At 41.3% G+C, this 22,448-nt stretch overlaps 1 protein-coding gene across 1 annotated transcript; it reads left to right on the forward strand.

Annotated features, from left to right (window-relative positions):
• The first annotated feature begins 969 nt into the window (after positions 1 to 969).
• Positions 970 to 21,209, forward strand: MAN1B1 (mannosidase alpha class 1B member 1). Its single transcript, XM_054284478.1, has 13 exons — positions 970 to 1,159; positions 3,344 to 3,452; positions 4,568 to 4,704; positions 5,670 to 5,830; positions 7,829 to 7,938; positions 9,224 to 9,409; positions 11,408 to 11,556; positions 12,168 to 12,356; positions 13,198 to 13,388; positions 14,954 to 15,074; positions 16,724 to 16,921; positions 17,216 to 17,347; positions 18,136 to 21,209. Exons 1-13 carry the CDS (start codon positions 1,028 to 1,030, stop codon positions 18,337 to 18,339), a joined length of 2,019 nt encoding a protein of 672 aa, XP_054140453.1. The 5' UTR covers positions 970 to 1,027; the 3' UTR covers positions 18,340 to 21,209.
• The last annotated feature ends 1,239 nt before the right edge of the window (positions 21,210 to 22,448 follow it).

The raw sequence follows: 22,448 nt of genomic DNA on the forward strand, positions 1-22,448 counted from the left end.
CTTCCCTACTCCAGCTGAGTATGTCCCTCCTTCTCCGCAGGGAAATTTTTAATTGCAGAGGGAGTGGCACAGGGCTGGGGGGCTGTGGAGGAGCAGCTGAAGGAAGGAATTGTGTGGGATGAGTACTTCCTACTGCATACCAAAATTCAGTGCCAGGTCTTATGGAAGGGTCTATTTACACAACTAGTTAAGTTGCTTTTCACCCACTCACATCCTCTCACAGATTCCAGTTGTCTGCTCTCAGGCCCGTGTTCCTGCACTGCCTGCTGGAAAACTGTTGTGTCTCGGTGTTTCCGCGGCAGGTGACAATGCCATCAGACAGCATTTCCTGTCCTCTCGGAGGCAGCAGCACTTCGGGGTTTTCCCGCACGGGTCCGGGCACAGTGCTCTGTGCCGGGGCTGCGCCTCATCACAGCGGCCCACTCTCCGTTCCATGGGGACTTGCAAGCCATTTACTGAGTTTATTTTCCTTATTATCTACCACATGCATGTCTTCGTTTACAGTTCTTCCATGCCAATGATTCTGTGACTGGTCTCTATGTTGTAGTCTCACGACACCGAAGAACAGCGAGGATTCCCAGCCTCTCCTTTGCCTCACTGCCCACCCCGGCAGCTGCTGTCCTCGCAGGGCAGGGCGGGGGTTCGGCGAGATGCGCCGGGACAGCGAGAGGCAAGGGCAAAAATCAAAGCAGCCTCGAGCACCCCTGCCCAGGCTTGAAGCCCGAACCCGTGAAGTAGTGGGGGGCTCGGGCCGTACCTACGCCGAGGGCTGCGGCCTCGGGGCGGCTCGGCGAAGTGGGCAGCGCAGGCTGAGACCTCCTCCTGCCCGCCCGCGGAGAGGGCCCGTCCCGACTGCGCTTCCTCAGGGCCGGTGCCTCCGCGGCGCCGCCGGACGCGGTGCGTCCCGCCTCGCCTGGTGCCATCGAGCGCGGACGCGCCGGCGCCAGAGCGGCACCGGAAGCGGTTGCCGGAAGCGGCCGCTCCGTCCCGCGGGGCCATGGCGGCAGGCGGCCCCTGAGGCGCCGCCATGTATTCGGGTGCCGCCGCCGCGGGATCGCCGCGCCGGGACTTCATCTCCGTCACTCTCGGCCCAGAGGAGGCGGCCGGGGTCGGTGGCTATAACAACAGCAAGGCTTGGCGGCGGCGCTCCTGCTGGCGGGTGAGGGCCACGCGGGGAGCTGTGCGGTACCGGGGTATCCCCGGCCTGGGTGCGGGGGGCACCTGGTGATGGGGGAGGGCTGTTGGGCGGTCAGGAATGTCCCTAGGCTTAGGTGCAGCTGGAGTTTCATGGGGGGCCTGGCGTCGTCCCCCAGTTCCGAGTCGGGCAGAGGCCGTGGCTGTCGGCCCTGGGCGCTGGGGCTGCCTCGCTCTGGGCTCTGCTTTCGGAGTGCTCGCAGGGCTGCTCTCCGCGGGGTAGGGGTGTGTAAGGCACGGGCTGGCTGAGGTGTCTCCACGTCATGTCTTAATTTTCACTAATAAAGCTGGGACCGGGGGCATATGGTAAAATCCTGCCCTCTGCTCGTGCACATTTGAGAGGCAACGCCGAGCACTTTGGACAGAAATGAAGATTTGCTCTCTGTGCCTTTGATCCCTGTGTTAAGGCTTAAGGGGAGGGTCCTGTCTTCTGCCCATGGAGACTAAAGGGAACAGTGTGAGAAGAGGGGTCCTCTGGCAGACCTCTGGGAAGTGACCTTGTCTGCTTGTGAGTAGAATGGGCAGACAGCTTCATGTGGGATGGGAGTCTTGGGCTGGAGAGTCTTCTGTGGGAAAGAGTGAGTCAGAGGGCCAAGATAACCCTTGTTACAGATAGGAGATGATGTATAGTCACCTACAGAGGCTTTACAGGTCATCAGATGTGTGTATGAAGAGCTTGTTTAGGCACACAGTCCCACAGTTCTCTTTTTATTACCACTAGAGAGATATAGGCCTGAGTCATCACCCTTCATTTTACACTTATTCTTTGTGAGCAAAAAAACAGTAAGATGGTGGTGAATGCCCTCACATGTTCTTGTGCCTTACTCCTACCTGTTGCAAGACACCACAATTAAAGCTTCTTTTCCCATCCTACCCTGATGAACCACAGGGCTGCTGGATTTCAAGCGTCTTTTTGCAGTGGGAAGAGGATCATAGAGTTTGCTAAGCAGGTAGAACTGAAGATGACACAGTGGGACCAGCATTTTGCAGTGTGTCCAGAGAAGGGTATAACAGTATTCCTGTACAGTCAACAGTGCAGGTGTAAGGCAGGAAATTGTGCTGTGGGGCTCACAGTGTGAGCCCATTGACAGTTCTGCACGGAGACATTCCCGGCCTCTGGATGAGGATGTGGGAAGTACTGTGTGGTTTGTGGCAAAGGTCCTTCCCAAGTGTAGCATTGGCAGTGAAGTTCCCTCTGTATATCCAAACCGGAATTAGTGAATTTCAGGAGGACTGTTGGAAAAGTAATGGTGGCAATTTAACCCTTGATGTTTTAACTCCAGCTTCTCTCTCTGTAAATTGAGGCTAATGTTCCTTGGCATCGTTCAGGTTAACGTAATTTGCTGTCAGTTTTTCAGTGATTGTTGCATATAATCTAGTGTTAACCATAAATTTTTGCCCAGGACTAAACTTGAAAAGATTGTGGGTTCGTCTTGTTTGCTGTTGTGGTGTTTTACTTAATTTTCACATTGCTGCAGGTTGGTGCCTCTTTTTTTTGTGGTGCAGAATTTGTTCTGTGTGACAGTTCCCATGCTTGTCAGAGCCAGGATACCTGACTTCTCTTTTACAGGTTGACAGAATATTCTGAGTTGAAAGGGACCCACTCTTTAAGCGAACAGCCCATACAAGGATCAAACCCATGACCTGCCAGTGATTGGTGCTCACCTTATTTTGAGCTTTTCTTCTTTGCTGCAGTAACATTTTTAGTTTTCCTGCCATTTTCTCGTGTTTCTAATTTTGCATGTGCATTCTGCAGTCCCTTGCCAGCCAGGAGGAAAGAGGCTTTTGGCTGATTTCCCAGTTGATAGCTTAGCAGGTGCTCAGGTCAACCAATGGAGGTTGTGATTGAAGTCAGCTGTAGTTGAAGCTTTCTGGGAATCTTGGCATTTGGCAGCTTCTGAGGTTCTTTGAGCAGGTGGTTCTTATGTTGTTTTTTGTGAGCTTCTTGTGCCAGCTGGTTGGATTTCTGTTTTCTCTCTTATCAAAGAAAGTTAGCAATGGATATATGCAGCTGGAAACAGGGTAAAATTAAACCTAGTCAATTTTGTGGGTTTTAATCTGAATGAACCAATAAGAGTTTATTTTTAACCAAGTAGGTTCTTAATGTCATGCTAAATATTCTTTCTTTTACTTCTTTTCTCTCCTAAAGAAATGGAAGCAGCTGTCCCGACTCCAGCGGAGTGTCATTCTCTTCCTGTTTGCGTTCTTGGCAGTGTGTGGAGTAATTTCGTACACAAGCATGGGGGAAACATGGAAAAGTATGTGTTCTGTACAGTTCACAATTGCCAGACCGAGCTGTTAACACCTCGTTCTGGCAATGAGAGATTAGGAGATGGTTGTGGGTCTTATAACCAGTTTTAATTTCCATTGCTAATGACTGGGTGTATTCATTAAAATGCAGTTTTGAGATGATTTTATGTGGTGTTTGAATGATGCAGTGCTTACTCAAAAAATATTTTTGGTGTTCCATTTCTTTCTTTGTGTTGACTAGAGCAACGTTTCGTTTTAGTTGATGTCCTGGTTTCAGCCAGGATAGTTAATTTGTTGAAGTAGCTGGGAGGGGGTGTGGCTAAGGTCTGGATGTTATTCTGTACCCCCTCAGTTGTTGCTGGGCGTGGGAGAGGGGAGAAAGGGGCTCTTTGTGCTGGGCAGAAGGGGCTCTTCCTGACAGAGAAAACATAGCAGGGGCAGCCTTCTTTATTCATGCCTTCATGTAAATAGTTTCTTTTTCCTATACCTTTTGTTATTAATATTGTTGTCCTTACTGTTTGTTTTTTTATTTCATTGCTGTTTCCCCAAAATTGTTCTTATCTCAACCTGTGATCTTTGCCTTCTGTGCCACCAATTTTCAACTCATCCACCCCAGAGGGAAGGGGAAGGGAGGGCAGAACAGAAAAGGGAAAGAGAATAGCAGTGTTATGGTTTTTGTGGTTTCAGGGAGCACTGAATTGGGAACTACCCTTCCAAAACTATGACAGTTGATTAAAATCTGAAAGTTTTGAGTGTGGTTTCTTTATTGTGTTTGTATGTAGATACGGGTAGCTCAAACCCAATCAGTTTAGAAGTTCTAAGCATTTGGATAATAGTAATGCACATTACTTCTGATATTATCTTATTAATTGTATTGAAAAACTGAAATAGTATCAGTTTTAAAAATCCCCATGTGCCTTTTAACAACTTCCTTTTATATTAGGGAGAGGATTAATACCAAAATACGCTTTGTATCTAACAATTAGTGTGTTTTTATCAATGCTTTGTGAATGCAAACAGTTTTTGGAGGTGCATCTACTACTTGTATACAGCAAACTGTTATAAATTTCTAAGTGTAGCCTTGACTGTTGATTCCTTGTGCTGAGTGGTTTTGTGTATCTAGGTATAACAAACAAATCATTGGATGATCAGAGAACAGAACAAGAAATTCCTAGATTGAAGCTGGCAAATCCAGCTGTTCTACCAGCACCCCAGAAAGCAGATGCCAACCATGGAGACTACCCTGAGCTTTCACTGCAGGTAATGTGAGAAGAAATTAGTTTTCTAACATCACTAAGAGATTGTGAAGGCAAATAGTGCTTGGTTCCAACAGTTGTTGTGGAAGGAGGAGTTGGAACTTGCAGTAAATGTGTGCTCTTGGTGGAATGCTGTCCTCTCAGGGAGGGTTTTGGTATTGTATTTCTTGGCTTTATCTTATTTATTTACATGTTCTGTATGCTGTTTGTTATTCACTGCTCTTCCCAGGAGGGCCAGGACTTTATGTCACACTGACCTCTTACTTGAGGCTTCACTTGTGCTGTGTGAATCACTCTCCACTCTTGTGAGAAGCCTGGAGTCATGGTTTATCTGGGAGCTTGAGAGATAGCTTCAGAAAGAGCAGATGATAGATTTTGAAGGGTTATGTTTGTGGGGAATGCAGTGGGAAAGGAACATCAACTGACTGTGAAATAGTGGAGCAAAGGAATACTGGTTACTGTGTTGTTTGTCATGAATTTATCTCATGAATTCAGGGATGTTCAGTTAATGAATACAAAATTTTGTGTGAAATCTTCTTCATCATGCAAAAATGTACATGTATTACTGTATAGTAGTTCTTGGATTTTACACTGGCATTGTGGAAACTTGTTTTTGCATTCTTTTGCTAATTCTCGTAAATTTACTGTGCCTAGTAGAATGGAATCAAATATCTTTACAATCCTTCATCACTACCTTGTGTTAAATGAATACTTGGGAGCAGTAAAGGTAGTTTAGAAGTAATTTATCAGTGTAAACTTAAGAACGGGATGATTTTACCAAAAGTTTAAAGCAAACAAACCCACAAGATCTTTACATAGGTTCCATTCAGGTCAGAATTTGCCTGCTGCAAAGCAAACAAAATAAGATTTGTATGAGTTTATGTTTAATACTGGAATGATATTGATTTATGGCTTGAAATTTTACCATCTCTGCAACTTACCAAGCACATTTTTTTTTCCTATTCCCAGAAGCCACCAAAACCACCTCATGTTCGTCGTGGTCCTTCCAATCTTCAGATAAAGGCGCCACGGAGAGACACAAGACTGAAGACCCAACATGATACCATGAGGGCTGTAGAAGAGCTGGTCGAAAAGGATAAAGTAGAGAAAACGGAGAAATCCATTATCAGGTAGAAATGTTTCAGGCAAGGTACAGTGCTTCCTTCCACCTTGCCTGTGCCAAGATCCATTGAGTGTTGGAGTGAAAATTTCAAGGGCTTTTTGTTGTATGTGTCCGAGGTTATTTTCTTTCTTTGTGTGGGTTTGTTCTCAGGCCTGGCCTGATAGCTGCTGATATTACTAGGCTGATAGATTTAATTTTGATGAATGTGCAGTTTCTCTGATTTTACTGTTTGCATCACACAGCTGCAGAGGGTTTGGAGCCCTGCAAGGCTGGCTGTATTTCTAATGCACTTAGACACTCTTAATGTTCAGCAAGATTCTCAGTGTCCAGAGGTTTCTGCTGTTTGTTGTAATAAATGTTAATCTAGCAGTATCAATGTAATAGTGCTGCTGCAAGTGTTTTTGTCCTGGGGCAGGTTTGGAAAGTGATAGCATTGTCAGTGGGTTGGTGATACTAAAGAAATTGGGCCCAGGCCAACCAGGCAGAACCAATGGATGTGTACATAGCTGTGTGAGTGTAGCACGATGTGCTTACTTCTTTCTTACAAGACATTTCATTCCTTGTACAGATGTGGTAGTATCTTTAACAGGAGGTCTGTGCTTCTATGATTATGTAAGTGTTTTGATTTGGGAATAAGTGAAGGAAAGTAATGTGGCTATAGAAAAGACTACCAAAGGTTCAGCAGAGGTTCTTCAGACTTGGAACATGAGGCTTGAGAGTTTTTTGTGTTTTATGTTCTCTTTATCACTGGCTCAGATGAGCAGATCATAGCATTGGAACTGTGCCTGGCTCAGCATTTTGGCTGTCAGTATTGTCTGAAAATGTTTTATTGTTTTGCTTTGGCGTGGGCTGTAACTCACAGATTTAAACAGGTGGTAATAAGCAAACTTACAAGAGCAATGAGAACATAGTGAAGACTAGCTACAAATTTAAAGAATGAAAATAAGAAATGAAATATGGCATTTATCTAAATCAGAAGGTATGCTGACTGGAAACAGTCGGACTGTTAAAGTAAACAATATAGACTTTAAAGATCCTGTAAGCCTGGTTCCCTTAGAAAGCATATAATGGGCTCAAAGACACCATACCTATATGTTAAATGGTATGGTTGAGATTGTTTGATCTTGATTTGAATTTGGCCTGACTTGAAGTCTGCTCTGAAAGACAAAGACTTCTCCTTTAGGAGATTCTTCATGAAAACCTGTAAAAACTGCTTTACACATCTGTGGTAGAAGAGAAGGCTTGTAATCCCTTGATAGCAGAGTTAGTACTTTGAGCATCTCATCCTTTGTACTTAATCATGAGTTTTGGTGATCATCGTTTATGTGTTATTGTTGCAGCATGGCAGGATGGTAGAAATGCTGCAACCTTCTTCGAAGTGTCTCTTTCAGAAGCTGCTCAGAGTAAGGCCACAAGAACAGGACAAAGGGCAGCAACCTGTAGGGGCAATGAGGGATGAATAGTTGGGGTGGGCAATGTGAACTGGCCAATGGGGGAAGCAATCTAATGCAGATTGGCAGTAGTGCTGCAGAGCACCATGGGCTGCGTCCTCTCTGTCAGCCTAGGTGGGCAAACTCTGATATATTCTTCCAAGAGAAGGCCCTGGGGATTTCTCTCAGGGGGAAGGATTGAGAGGATTCAATATGGTACTATTTAGTATTAGTAGCTAGTGTGGTAATTTCAGAGCTGGTAGATAACAAATTGCTTGTAATACAACATTTTCAGGTGTTTATTTTAAGAAGTTTTTTATTAAATTCCATTGCCAAGATACTTAATGAAAATCCAAGAGCTTGTAACACACATTTCTTAATCAAGTAAAATTTTTCTGCAGAGAAAATTTCTTTGAGCAGAAAACTTACTTAGTGGGCCACATAATCATTTTGAGCCTTGCTACAAAATCTAACTTCTGTTTTATCAAAATATTGTGTGATAAAGAAAATACAGAGATAAGTCCCATTCATTTGCATGATTTTCTTTGACCAAAATAAGTCCCTTGTATTTGCAGCTGGAGAGGAGCAGTGATAGAACCTGACCAAAGCACTGAACCTCCATCCAGTAAAATAATGGAACTAGAAAAACCTTCACCTGTGGAACCTGAAGACCAGAAAGAACCAAGTAAATAGAGCAGCTAATGATACCTTTTTTTTTTTGTTTGTTTGCTTTTATGGTTTCAGTTGTGCAGTTTCTCCCCATACACATTATTTTATTTGTTTATTTAGATTAAAGGAAACAAAAAGTATAGGAGAGATTGCTTACCTAAAACATCCTAGTTTTTCAGTGTTCTTATTTCACTATGCCAGCCTTCATGCTTGTTAGCCTTCAGAATTTGAAAATAAATTTTAGAGACAAATCTTTGAAATGTAGCCTCTGGGAAGAGGCAGGATAACCTAAAGAAGGAGGGCATGCAAGACACAGCTTCCTTTTCAGCTGTGCCTTTCCATTTGTTCTGCAAATACAGGGGAAGTGACTTCCTCCCTGAACTAAGTGGAACTATTTTTAAGGCTCACCAGAAAGCTGTAGAAGTTGTTTTTAAAGTTGCTGCACTTGTGGAGCTAAGAACCTGTTCTTCCTTTTTCTGAGTTCAGAAAAGAAACCAGGAAGTTCTGGTGTGATGAACATGGCATATTTCAGTGTGATGTATTTGCACTTCTGCAAGCTTAATATTTATGGGGTTAGCTGTGCTGCTTGGTGTTTCCCACTCTAGAAGTCTTTGTTCATAATTTTTCAGAATGGCTTGAAATTTTTCATGTTCAATGTGTAACGTAAGCTCCACTTCACGGCAGATTGCAAGCAAAAACATCAGTACAACTAAGGAAAAAGACTTGGTTTAGCCAAGATGGAAAATGTAAATTTTCTTTCTATTTTGGTATTAAATAGAAAGTTCAATAGAAATAATTTTGAAGAAGTGATTTTAAATTTAACAGAAAGCAGTTGGTAAGAGAGGGAAGATGAAGGAAAGATGTTATGTGTTGAAATAGCTGAGGATTTTATTCTTAAGCATATGTATTCAGCACCTGGATTACCATGGATCTTAATCTGGTATTTCCTAACTTCTGTCTTTTTGAGCTTTAGTGATACTCATCTATAGCTGTGCATGTGATTATTTTAATGGTTTATTTGCAGAAGTGACAGTTTTGTTGCCAGGGAGAAATCTTTATTTCCAGAGAGATTTCTCTCTTCCAGAGAATTTGACTGAATTGCTGATTGGAAACACTGACTGGTTATTCTGCTGAGGAAAGGCTGTTCTGAAACGAATAATATGAGGGTGGTTTTTCCATTGCAGTGATCAGTTAGTTTGAAAGAAATTTTATTTTCGGTGCAATGCAGTAAAGTGGTGCGTAGTAGAGTTGCATCAGTGCCCTGTGGAAGTCCTGAACAAGGTGCTGTTTCTCCTTTGCAGTGCCCATCAATGAGCGCCAGCTGGCTGTGATTGAAGCCTTCCGCCATGCCTGGAAAGGATACAAGGATTTTGCCTGGGGCCATGATGAGCTGAAGCCTTTGTCCAAGTCCTACAGCGAGTGGTTTGGACTTGGGCTTACCTTAATTGATGCCTTGGATACCATGTGGATTTTAGGCTTAAAAGAAGGTAATTTTTTTTTCCTCTTCCAGTTTTTTTCCCCTAAAATAATTCTTTAATTTCTTTTCAGGTACTGCCTGTTCAGAGTTCTTTGAGGGGAATATTTATTACATGTGGCCTATAAATTTAGCTTCCTTGTGAGGGTAAATACATACATACATATGTATGTGTACACAGTGTATGTATCTGGTAGAATTTGAGGGATGTTTTAATAAACTTCCTGGTCTTTGTTTCTGTACTAAAACCTCTGTGCCATTACATAGCCACTGGAGGCTTTCTGCCCATCACTCTCGAGTAGTGTCTCGATGTTCCTTGCTTGTGTTTTACCACACCTAATACCAGTATTTCATATATGGATTTAAGAAGGCTGTTTCTGTAAGGAATCCATGGGTGGAGAAAGGGACTGCTCAGTACTTCTTTCCTGAATTGTTTTGTTGTCTGTATTTTTGAGTTATTCTGGAAATGACCATGCTAGAAAACTTTCAAACAGATTTAAAAACTAAGCCCAAAATTTTGCAGTTCTGTTGCAAAAAACTTAAATGCTTAATTAGTATTTATGACCATTTTTTTTGTTGTCGGTTGGTTGGGATTTTATTTTTGGCGATGCAGAGGTTTTTTTAATGGTATTTAAAAATTTCTGGAACTGTATCTTTTTAAGCATGGTCAATAGCCACCTTTGTAAACTTTTATTAAACTTACAGATTTTTCAGTCATGATAGGAAGAACAGAGCTGCCAGTGAGTGTGCAATAAATACTCAAAGTATTTCATGGTTCTGTCTCTTCTACCTTTGAAGTTTTTGTAAAATAATATGTTGTGTGGGTGCAGCTCTAAGCCTGCGCAGGCTGTCTTGAAGTTTAATCAAGTTGACAGTATGTTGCTCTTTTTTTCCCTAATTGATTTTGAACTGAGTAGAGTTCTTAAAATAAATTATTAGTATTACAGATGTGTTGAAAATGGGTTCTTGGTGAGGACTTCTTTCTGTTTTTTATCAGTTCTGCTGACTGCCTTAGAGAGCTCCTGGGGTTTCTTCTGAATAACAAGTGCTATGTAAATGCAAGTTCTGTTTGAGGCTGCTAGTCTTTCTTATCACCTGCTGAATGCAAGAGCTTCTGTGGCAGAGAACTCTGCCTTTGCTGTTGTACTTCTGACAACACTGACTGAAGAATTTTAGTAATTCTTCTCAATGTGCCCAACATCCTGTATTTGCCCAGCATCCAGGACTGGAGGGCGAAGAGGCATCCATTTGCTCCAGAGTTTATCTTCTAAGGAATGCATTCCATTCTGGTAAACTGGTTGTTCTGCTTCTCTCAAGCAGGAGTTTCCAGAAGCTGTGAGATCACTGAAATAGCTCAGCCTCCAGTTGTGAGGGCTAAGTTGACTCACATGCACTGTGGAGACCCTGTGCCCAAGCAGTTACTGAGTGATGCTGCTGCTAAGCTGATTGATGAACATAATATGCCTTTTCTTTGAACCTTTCTTTTGAATTAGTAATGTGATTAACAACCATTTTTGTTTCTCGAGAAAAAGATTGCACCATCTTGCAGGAAGCAGGCTCCTGAGGACATTGCTAGGCTAAAGCTATTAACTGAAAATGTTACCTGTTACTGCGCTGGATAATGGGTCTGGTTGAAAAAGATTTAATTAAAAGTAGCAGGCTTTGTGGAAGTGTAACTAATTATTTGACAAGTCAAATGGATGGATTTGAACGATTCTAATTTTGGGACTATTTTACTAAAAAAATCTTCTATTCTTTTTTAAACTATTAAGGATTTTCTGTTTTGGTGGATATTTCTGTCTGTATGCTTCTATGGTGTGTGCTGAATAAGAATTAAGCCAATGGTAATGAAACTTCCTCCAGCATGTGCTCTTCATTTTTATTTTCCACCAAAAATATTCATCTCTATAGACAAATACAAGTAACTGTCATGAATATATGGAGTATTCATGTCTTTAGTTATTGTTACATGCCAGAAGTTCTGAACTGAACTACCTTTTACACTTTGCAGAGTTTGAAGAAGCAAGAAAATGGGTAGCAAATGATTTAGTCTTTGATAAAAATGTGGATGTGAACCTGTTTGAGAGCACTATCCGTATCCTGGGTGGCTTGCTGAGCACCTACCACCTCTCTGGAGATAGCCTTTTCCTGGAAAAAGCTGTGAGTGTCTGGCCTTACAAATGAAATTGGGTTATGTATTCCATATTGGACAAAGTTGAGGGAAGATTCCTCAGAAAGTTAAATGTTACTGGTTTTTAACAGTTTCATAAAGTGGTGGGGGAGGCATTTACCATTAAGCTTTGAAGCCTGCACTTCTGCTCTCTGTACAACCTCAAAGCCTTGCTGTGTTTGTCACCTTTTCTTGTATGTCTTGTCTTCTGCTGATGAATGGTTGACCATCATGAAGTTCATGAAACAAAAGAAGAAATAAATGATTGGCAAAGGGTAATAGTTGTTTTTTATTGCCCTTTCTGTGTGTCTTGACAGCATCAGCTGCTTCAGCAGATTAGCTAGATCAGCCCGTGACTGCATGCTAGGGATTGCAGCCTCAGATGAGGCCTGCAGCGCTAAGGACAAGGTGGAAACTCTACTCATTACAATGAATAAGTTAATATCTTTTTAAATTTCTTTAATTGCTTGCATCATCTAAAACTAAGCTGCTGTTCTTCTTCCATCTGCTTTGTGAAGAAAATCTAATGGGATGTCCATTTATATATATATATATATATGTATTTTTGGTTTGACTTGTTTTGACCCTGTGCTTTCTTTAGAAAGACATTGGAAACAGGCTTATGCCAGCATTCAAGACGCCGTCCAAGATACCTTATTCTGATGTCAACATTGGTCGGGGCACTGCACATCCCCCTCGCTGGACATCTGACAGCACTGTGGCAGAGGTGACCAGCATTCAGTTGGAGTTCAGGGAGCTCTCTCGTCTGACTGGAGATGAGAAATTCCGGGTATGGAAGAATCAGTTGATATTGCTTGCTTTGTCCATTTCTCTGCAGCTCTACCACTGACTCTCCATCAGTACTCATGGTCTCAGGAGTCTATAAGTTATGATAAATAAGTTGTGGAACTCTAGACAAGGGAAGAAAAAGAAACAAAATATTCCGTTATTTTATTGAATGCCAGAAATAGTAGTGGAGATGAGTAATTGTTTTTCATCCTCAGAAACAGCTTTTAAGTAGAAAAATAAAAATTTCTGAGTGTAGTTTCTTGATACTGTTTTCTGTGTGCAGAGAACAAAACTGAAATGTTACCATCCAAGGAACTAAAATGTCATTCAATAGTTAAGAGTCTGAGAGCAGGTCACCATATAGGGAAAAGTTAGTTGAAATAAAAAGAATTTCAGAGAAAATAATATTTTCCATTTTTCTTTTTGTTTGCTGATGTTATTATTTTGATATTTTGTATCCACAGCTCAGTGTTGAAGAACGCAGTCATTTAAAGAACCTTACTATTGCTAAATAGATTCATGTAGTTGATTTTTTTGCTGAACTTCTACTTTGCAAGTCTGAGTAAATCTGAGTGCTGTAGTACTGGCTTTTGAGTGGGCTTGCCTTCAAGGAAAGGAAACAGTTATAATTGCTTCAGAGTACTTGAACATAACCAGAACATCGTATTTTGAGAGTCCAAAAGTCTGCAATCTTGAATTTAATATATTGCTCTAGCTGAACTTGATGTCCCTGATGCTAATTTGGGGGAGCAAAGTTACAGGTTTGTTACTGGACTATAGTGACTAGACACAGTTCTGTACCTCATTTATACCTATAATTTATGTTTTCCATTTTCTTGTAGAAAGCTGTAGATGAGGTGATGAAGCATGTTCACATCCTCTCAGGGAAAAACGATGGCCTGGTGCCTATGTTCATCAACACCAACAGTGGACAGTTCACCCACCTGGGGGTCTACACTCTGGGAGCCAGAGCTGACAGTTACTATGAGTATCTACTTAAGCAGTGGATTCAGGGTGGAAAGAAAGAAAATGAGTAAGTTCTTTACACTTCTGATATTGGTGTTATAATCAGGTGAGCTGTAAAACCTGCTGTTGTAGTTTGCTGCTTAAAGAAAAACAATGCATGTGCTCAAGAGTCAGCTGGACTTAGTACTGTTTTTAAAAGCAAGCTATGAAGAAAGAGAGACCTGTGGTAACATGATGAAAGAACACAAGGAGAGTTAGCCTTAGTCTTAAAACTCCCCTCTCCACAAAAGCCTTTTCTTCCTCAGATGTGAGGAGTGTCACAGAAAGGAGATGAGAATAATAATGACACTTCTGAAATACTGTGGGCCTCTCCTTTTGACAGTGATGTCTGTGTTTCCTCTGGGTTTGCTAGTGAAAGGAGAGTTTGATGTTTGTGTTATCTTCTCTTTAATTCCAGAATCCCAGACTGGTTGAGGTTGGAAGGGATCTTAAAGCTCATTCTGTGCCACCCCTGCTATGGGCCGGGACAGCTTCCACTAGACCAGGTTGCTCCAAGCCCCATGCGGCCTGGCCTGGGACACTTCCAGGGATAGGGCAGCCACAGTTCCTCTGGGCAAACTGTGCCAGGGCCTCCCCACCCTCATAGGGAAGAATTTCTTCCTAATATTGTGTCAGTCTACTTACTTTCAGTTTAAAGACCCTTGCTCTATCACTTCATGCTTTTGTAAAAAGTCCCTCTTCAAGTCTCATATGTGTCTTTTATCTGTACTGCATTAGTGGAAGAGTGTTTACAAGGAGGAGTTAAAGAGTTTGGAAAAGAAACTTTCCTTCAAGACAAGTCTGCATATAAGTTAATTCTGTTAGACTGTTAGACTCCTTGTTAATTTCAAGGAGTTTAATGCAGACAGAGCAAAAATGTGCTTCTTGGAGGCATTTTTGTGTGTCAGAGCAGATGCCCTTCTGCAAACAAAGCTTTCATCACTGCTCTTTCTGAGGCTTACTTTACTGTAAATGTTCTTTGGGACCACAATGGCGTTTTGTGAGCCGCACAATCAACAGATTGTTTTCCATATTGAAAGTACATGAAAGCAAGGAAAAACGAAATTAAATACTGCGAAACAGTGTTTCACAGTGAGACAGGTCAATTGGAAAAGATTGCTTAAACTCTTTAAATCTCCATCTTTGGATGGGGGTACTGAAAAATTGCTTGGATGACCTGGTGAAATTGAATCTGCCTCAGAGGGTTGAAATAGAGACCTCCAAGAGGTCCTTCCCAGCCTCGATTTTCTGTGATTTCAATAACTCCGCTTCCAAGGATTTTTGAAATAAAATCTGGTTATTGCCTAGAAACAGTTGCAGGTGTTTTCTTTAATATTTGAATAAGTATTAAAGTATTATTTATTTTTCAAGTAAATAAATTTACTTTTCAAGTAAAGTGCTACATGGTAGTGACAAGTGATTAATGTTGTGTTGATGGTTACTGAGGGAGTTTTTTGAGTTTTCACGTTTAGTTAAATATTACTCTGTAGACTGAAGTAACAGTTGTCTAAAAGATTGTGCTGAACATCAGCTATGATTAAATATGTTCTAATTGTGTGCATATAAGCCAACTGGGGATGATTTTTTTCACAGGCTGTTGGAAGACTATATGAGAGCCATAGAAGGAGTGAAAAAGCATCTTCTTCAGAGATCAGAGCCCAAGAAGCTTACTTTTGTAGGAGAGCTTGCTCATGGCCATTTCAGTGCCAAGATGGTAAGAAATATAACTGCAAAAGAAAACAGAAAAACCATTACAAAATTTAAATAAAACCCAACACAGAGGCAAATGCAAAGCTTTTCCCTCTCAAAAAACAAAACCAAACCCCAACAAAAACAAATGAAAAAAAACCCCAAAACACAAGATGATATATACATATACATCTGTCCAGTGTGATGACAGTAATGAGTAACTGCCTTGTAGATACTAACTACAAGTGCAAACCGAGGGCCTTCTCTGAGTCACTCTAGTAAACCCATTTTGTTCCTTCAAGACTGAACATTTTGGTGCTGGAATTAAAATTTCTTTCTTTTTTCCCCCTGTTTTAGTCAGGGGGAAAAAATTCCAGGGTCCTAAATTGTTGCAATAATACCTATTTTATGTATTACTAGTTTTCAATAATTAAAAAATAAATGTAGGCACTTGCACACCTGTGTTTTCAGATTTGCCTTCAAAAGAAGCATGTCATCTAATACTGTATTATGGGGTTTAAAAAGAAATTAATAATTTTGGAGGTTTCTGTCCATTCATGACATCTTTATTTTCCTACCTGGAAGATTCTTGGGTATAACAGTATGCTGTTTGCTGTGGGGAAAATTGATTGATCTTTACCCTGTGTTCCCAATTTGTGTATTTTAAGATCTTCCAGTTAAAAATCCCATGCCGTGCAGGTATTGTATATGTGCATCGCTTGTCTGAAAGATGAGTGATGTATTATTAATGTATGTATAGCCTTTCCTGATGTAGTGTTTTTAAGATCTTTAGTTCTGGTTTTCAGCATGTGCTTCTTGGATCTGAATTTCCCAAAAGCTCTCCAAAAAACCTGCTGTGAGTAAGACCAGAGTCTGGGTTTTGGGTGGAGTGGGCTGCCCCATTCCAGGACAGGACAGAGTTGAATTGAGACAGATAGATTTGGCTTTGGTGTCTGTACATGTCAGAACACTTCCTTCTGTTTCAGGGAGTCAGAATTTTTGTTTTAATCCATTATTATTGAGTGGAAGGCTGGACAGGTCTCTTACCCTGTCCAGCTGGAACAGTGGGGGATGTTTGGCTCCTGTGTCTATGCTGACCTTTACAACCTTCCACTTTCTTTAAGGACTGGACAAAGCTTTTAAAGGTCCATACAGGGACATCAGAATGGTTTTATTAGGTTTTTGAGTGATGAGACTTGAGCTTTGATTCTGAATGTTGAAAATCATTTGAGATTCCATATGTGACATTAATCTGCGGTGCTTATTTTCTTACATCAATGGTAGGTTAGCTCCTAAGCCACCATTAGGTTAGAATGAGGATGTGAAGCCTTTAGGTGGTTCTGTTGATGCCCTGCATGAGCTGATATGAAATGTATGCTTCTGGTAAACCAAAAGACACTCTCCTTCCCCTCAACATGACCTGAGACCTTTTTTCCAGAAACTTGTCATAAAAACACATTCTTCTACATTTTTGAAATTAACGATTTCTGTAATAATGCTGCCTGCCTCATGTTACATTACATGAGATTGTTAAAAAGTTATCCTCAAGTTGTTGGCACCAGAAATGTGTTTTGAAGAAGAATAAAAAATCAAAAAAATTAAAAAGACGGTGCCTCCTTACTTCCCCTGCTGTTTGATGTGTAACTTCTCAGTAAGAGTTGTCTTGTCTTGCAGGATCACTTGGTTTGCTTCTTGCCGGGTACTTTAGCACTGGGAGCTCACAATGGACTGGCTGCTGATCATATGAAATTGGCTGAAACTCTTATAGAAACCTGCTACCAGATGTATGCTCAAGTAGAGACAGGCCTGAGCCCAGAGATTGTACACTTCAACCTCCATGCACAGAAGGGCCACAAGGATGTAGAAATCAAGGTGAGCAGATAGCTGGCCTGAACTCCAGGTTTCTCTGTAGCTCTATTCTGCTGTTGAACTCCTGGCCAGATACTAGCAATGGGGTCTGTTGTGGAGCAGCTAATTCTTACTCTGCCTTGCCTTCTAGCTGTACCCTAGGCTTTGGTTTTAGTTACCCCAGCAGTATATTTAGAAGCTGATTTATGCATAGCAAACTCTTGGGAGCAGATGGAGATGTGAATAATTATTTTTCTCCCTGCATGCATCCTTGAGGAAATTCCCTGTCTAATACTCTTGCCTTTTTTTCTCTTGCAGCCTGCAGACAGACACAATTTATTGCGACCAGAAACTGTGGAAAGCCTTTTTTATATGTACAGATTCACTGGTGATAAGAAATATCAAGACTGGGGCTGGGAAATCTTGCAGAATTTCAACAGATACACCAGGGTAAGGCCAGTTTATTATAACCTTGTTCTGTCAGGACTGTATTTTTTCACTTGCTTTCTAACAACAACTTTAAAAACATACTATGTTTCAGGATTCATCAGATAAATGTGGGGGAATTTGTAGGTATATACAGAAAAATTGTTTTCTTACAGATGGAGATACCCTCCTTAGTCTATATAATGAAAGAAGTCGTATTACATTGATGAAAAAGTGAAATGCAGAAGCTGTAGGCAAGACTACCAAAGTGTTAGAATCTGTAGTTTCTGGACTTTGGAAGCTGAGAAGGGCATGGCTGGATTGAAAGAACTCTTCAATTAAAGTTGCCAATGAAAAAAGAAATAGCACAAAATGGCATTAATGGCATTAACAGTATTTGTGTTCATTCTGACTACAGTGCTCATGGAGATGTCACTGATATGCTCTGAAAGTGTGGCACCAAATATCAATGGTCTGTTCTTGGGTCAGCTCTAATGTAGAAATCTCTGGTTCCTTTCTGTATATTTGTCCAGAAACTTCAAAGGGATGTTCTTTGTGATACCCCTCTACCCTGAGCACAAATGGATATTTTGCTTCATTTATTGTTGTGGTTTCTTTTAAAATGCAATGAGAGGGTTTTTTTCATTACTGAAGCTTTATACATAAATGAAAACCAAGTATGAAATGAAAAGCATGAAAACATGATCTGTTCATAGCACTTATCTTCTCCAAGTGCATCCGGATGTTAGGAAGTAAAAAATTGTTTTAGGTTATGCAAAGATACAATTTTTTATTTCTTTTTTTTTGCACAGGTTCCTACGGGTGGTTATACTTCTATTAACAATGTTCAGAATCCCAGTAATCCAGAACCACGGGATAAAATGGAGAGCTTCTTCCTTGGGGAAACACTCAAATACATGTTTCTGCTATTCTCAGATGACATAGACTTAATCAACCTTGACAAATATGTCTTTAACACAGAGGCTCATCCACTCCCTATCTGGGTACCAGCATAGACTCTGCATCAGTGGATCTTCCAGTGGTGGCATTATCTTCAAGTCACTTTACTTTTCAGGGTTTGAGGAGAGATGCTATAATGCACCTTTTTTGACTTCAAACAACAGACAGAAGCTTGGGAAAAGCATTTCTGGTTTGAAGAAATCACATCAGTCTTAAATCTGATCTCTGGTTCTGGGATGGGCAAAGCTGTGCCATATGAAGCTGATTTCCCTGGTGCTGAGGTTCAGAAGGTAATTGTAGCGTGGACCATGACGTTCTTGGGGCTCTGATGGCCCACTTAACTGATGACTCATTTATGTCAGTGTTACTAAATGCTCATTAAATGCTGAGAATGCAGTGAATTGGCTTAGGGCACACTGTTGTTCCTGGAGAGCAGGAATAAGCCTCCAGTTTTCTGGTTTATTCTGGATTCACTGAAACACTGGATTACAGAGCCATTCCTTTGTCAGACTGTCACAGTGGTTCAGGTGCAAAGTGGAATAAACAAAGAGCTGTAGTGCTGTCCCAGGGAAAAGCTGTCAGTATTGCTGCTGGTACTCTGATCTCATTCCAAACTCCCGAGATATGCTGCATCGTGTTAGGAGAAGAAAGAGGCAGCAGAGCATCTGTTGTATAGTGTTTTAGTTTTGTAGAGTACTTGGAACAGTACTCAAGTTGTGGCTGAAATGAATGGTGAAAGAGAATTTGCTGCTGGTTTAGCTCAAAGTGGTATATAATTTTGTAGAAATATTGAGTTTTTTAACTTCCCTGCAGGAAAGCAGGAGATAATGTGAAATGCAAGTAAAACTACATGTGCATTTTATATCTTATTTGCATCAGTTAGACTCAGGTATTCTGACTGAAAGCTGCTTTCAGCTTTTCAGAGGTTGGGCACTGGGAAAGCTTGTGAGCATATTAAGTATCAGCTTCCTTGTGTCCCTTCCTGTTCAGATATCACATAATGGTTTTTGTTGACTCAAAACAAACCTACAGCTGTACAGCAAAGTTCTTCTTATTCATAATTTCTTGGACCATCGAGAAATTGTCAGTTATTTTTTTCCTTAGGAGTACAGTGGGTATTTTCAGCAGTAGTGTTAAAAGCAGACAGTCTACAGCAGTTCTAGACTCCAGTAGAATTGGAGAAATTAATTTCAGTTAGTTGAAGACAAAGTCGACCCAGGTTTTTAAAGAATCTTACAGGACCCCTGGGATCTTTCATTTTTATATGTGCACATGTACAGATTTTAAGCCATGAATTTGAAAATGAGCTTTCTCGAGTGCTTTTCCTTTTGGATTTGGACAGTCCTGTATTCATGGATAAGATCTCAGAAATGTGATTGTTCATATTTCCAGTTGGTCTCACTGAAAGTCTCTTTCCCCATGGCAGGGGTGTCATGGGCAGGGCCAGGAGCTGCAATCCCCACTAAATCCAGAGGTCACTGGCTGTTAATGGAGCTGACTGATTTTGACTCTAATGTTTAATTTTCCAGTGGCTGAGGGAGGCATTTTATAGTAATTGTAATCTTTGATTTGTAAAGTAAGATGCATCTTTGTTTTATGCTGATCCATTCTGTTTGCTGGAGTTACAAGTTACTCTTGGGACCACTATTTAAGTGTTTTATATAATATTTATCATTCCATGTACTAATGGAAATGGAGAAATTTTAGGAATTATTTAAATGCACATTCTTCTGTCATCAGAGGGACCCTGTCCTGGGATTGACAGGACATAACTAGTCAGTGCAGAATGTTAATGTTCCTCTCGTTCACATGCCAGCAGTAACTCTGAGAACAAGCTTCTCACTTACAAGTGCAGTGGAATCCAGTCACTATGGCCTTTGGCTACACAAATGATTTGCTGTCAAGGCTTCTGTTTTCTTTGGCACAACAATAAATGAAGATAGTGCAGTGGAAATGTGGAAGGAAGCACCTTCAGTTTTTTTTGTTCATGAAGCAGGTTTATGCTGCTGAGGAGCTGAGTTTGGGCTAAAAGCTAAAGGCTTAAAATTGGAGACTAAAGGAAAAAAAAAATAAATTCAGTGACACTACCCAGGTCCTGCTTTCCTGTGTTGCTTTGGCCTTGTGCCTTTGAACAAAGTGAATTTTGATCCTTTAATTTTGACTGTGCTATGGATTGTAAAACTTCCAGGGTTTGGTGTTTCACCGGAGAGCTGCCTGACTGAAGCAAGAGAGATTTCTTAGAAAATGGAATACATATATAAATGCTTACCAAAAATCTTCTGGTTTGGAAGTTGTACACAAGTCTTAATGCAGTCGAGTCTACAAATGGGACTATGAGAGTCTGTGTGATACTTTTTTTGTTTTATGATTGGCTTGAGAGTAGTAATTAATTTCCTAATGAGTTGAAGGAGAGAAGAATAAACTGTCACTTCCTCAAACATGTCTTGTCTTTTAGCTGAGCCTGTTGGTCCAGCTGATTTCTGTCTAGTTCCTCTTGGACCATGCAGTCTCCTCAAAATGTGGCTTTGCTGTCCTCAGCCTTTAAACCTGAGGTTCAGGTTGTTAGCTCTCACTCCCCTTGAGAACAGATGCTTGTTTCACACCCCTACGTCACTTGTGAAATGGCACAAACAAAACAATCTCAACCAAGCTCATCTATTCTTCCTGTTCTTCTGCAGAGGTCATTTTAATTGCTTGTTTATTTTTACTTCTTTAGCAAACTGTTGGGTCCGATCAGTCTCTGAGTTCCACAGCCTATTTCTGTTCCATAGTGTGCTCCTCCAGTGCAACTCAAACTCAATTTGTGGTTCCTTGTTCCAAAGCTTGAACTGCTGTGTCTGTAATCCACTTTGGTGTTTCTACATACTGGGACACTTTTGGCTTAAGTGGAGTGTTGTGGGAAGGCTACCCCTGAGACAGGGATTCTGTCCTTCACAATGGAAAGCCTTGGGCTTTCACTGAGAAACAGAGCCGGGCATGGGCAGACCCACAGAGAACTGGAGGGCTGTGGACTTGGAAGTCTCACACTTGGGGCTTTGAGCCACAATTCAGGAAATACTGACCTGTATGCTCAAAAAAAAATCAGCAGATGGATGGGGCACAGTTACCATCTAATCCCTGAACTTTTGAAAGCTGAATTCTCATTACAGGTCTGTAGACGCTGGCAGTTTTGCAGGACTTCATTTAACAGGATTTTCAGCATTCCATACCAAGCTCAGGTACAGCTCTGTTTACTCCGACAAATACACCTTGTTTCCTGTACCATGCCAGCGTGATGTTGGCAGTGATGATGGATGAAGATAAGAAAGGTTTTTGTAATAAAGCATTTACAGTTTTGTGACTTTTTCCTGCACCTCAGGACTTTCCTCTTAGAAATAGCCCTGCAAGGGAATTCAGCTCCTGAGTGCCAGTGTCACACCCAGTATATTTAACAGGATCAATAAAACTGACATGATGGGGTAGCTCCATGAAGCTTGTTGCTTCAAGAGAAAGGGTTAAGATTTTTCTGATTTTGGATTTGGGAAGGAAGACTTGGATTCTTTTGTTCTCTGAAATACTGCTGGAGATTGCTGTCCAAAGCAGGAAGCCTCTGTGTCTACTGGAGCCCAACCCTGAGTTCCTGTTCTGTATGATGTTCCCACCTTGGCTGCACTCTTTGTGTCAGTAAATGATGATAAAACAAATTGGGCCTTTGTTCAACAACCTCATTGGTGCAGGCCTTAAGCACAGGGTCTGCACCTGTGGTCTGGTCTGGGTCACTCACTGCTTTTATGCCATTTATCCTTGTGTGGCCCTGAAGTTCAACCAGGAGCAGCATTCCCATGATGCTCAAGAGAGGTGCTTTGGGGCTCTTCCCTTCAGCTCAGACAGTACCACACAGCAGGGTTTTCTTTTTACCTCCCACGCTTGCTTGCCAAAGGATTCAAAACATTATGGATGTTGGTGGCACTGGCTTCAGACTTCTGCCATGATTTCTTTTATGCTGCTGCTCATCTATCCTTAGATGTCCATGTCTATTACCTCTTTGCCATGGTATCTGAAAGCCTTTAGTTTATCTTTCCATATCAGTCAAACTATGTGTATTCCTTTGGAATAAGAACTGTCTGTAAGAGGAAAATAAGACCTCAGTATAGTCCAAGAGAAGAGGATTAAAAAACCTGTCCTT

Source organism: Melozone crissalis, unplaced genomic scaffold (assembly GCF_028551555.1).
Source record: "Melozone crissalis strain CALT ecotype California unplaced genomic scaffold, PUWL_Pcris_2 ptg000041l_1, whole genome shotgun sequence".
NCBI classification, from domain to species: Eukaryota; Metazoa; Chordata; class Aves; order Passeriformes; family Passerellidae; genus Melozone; species Melozone crissalis.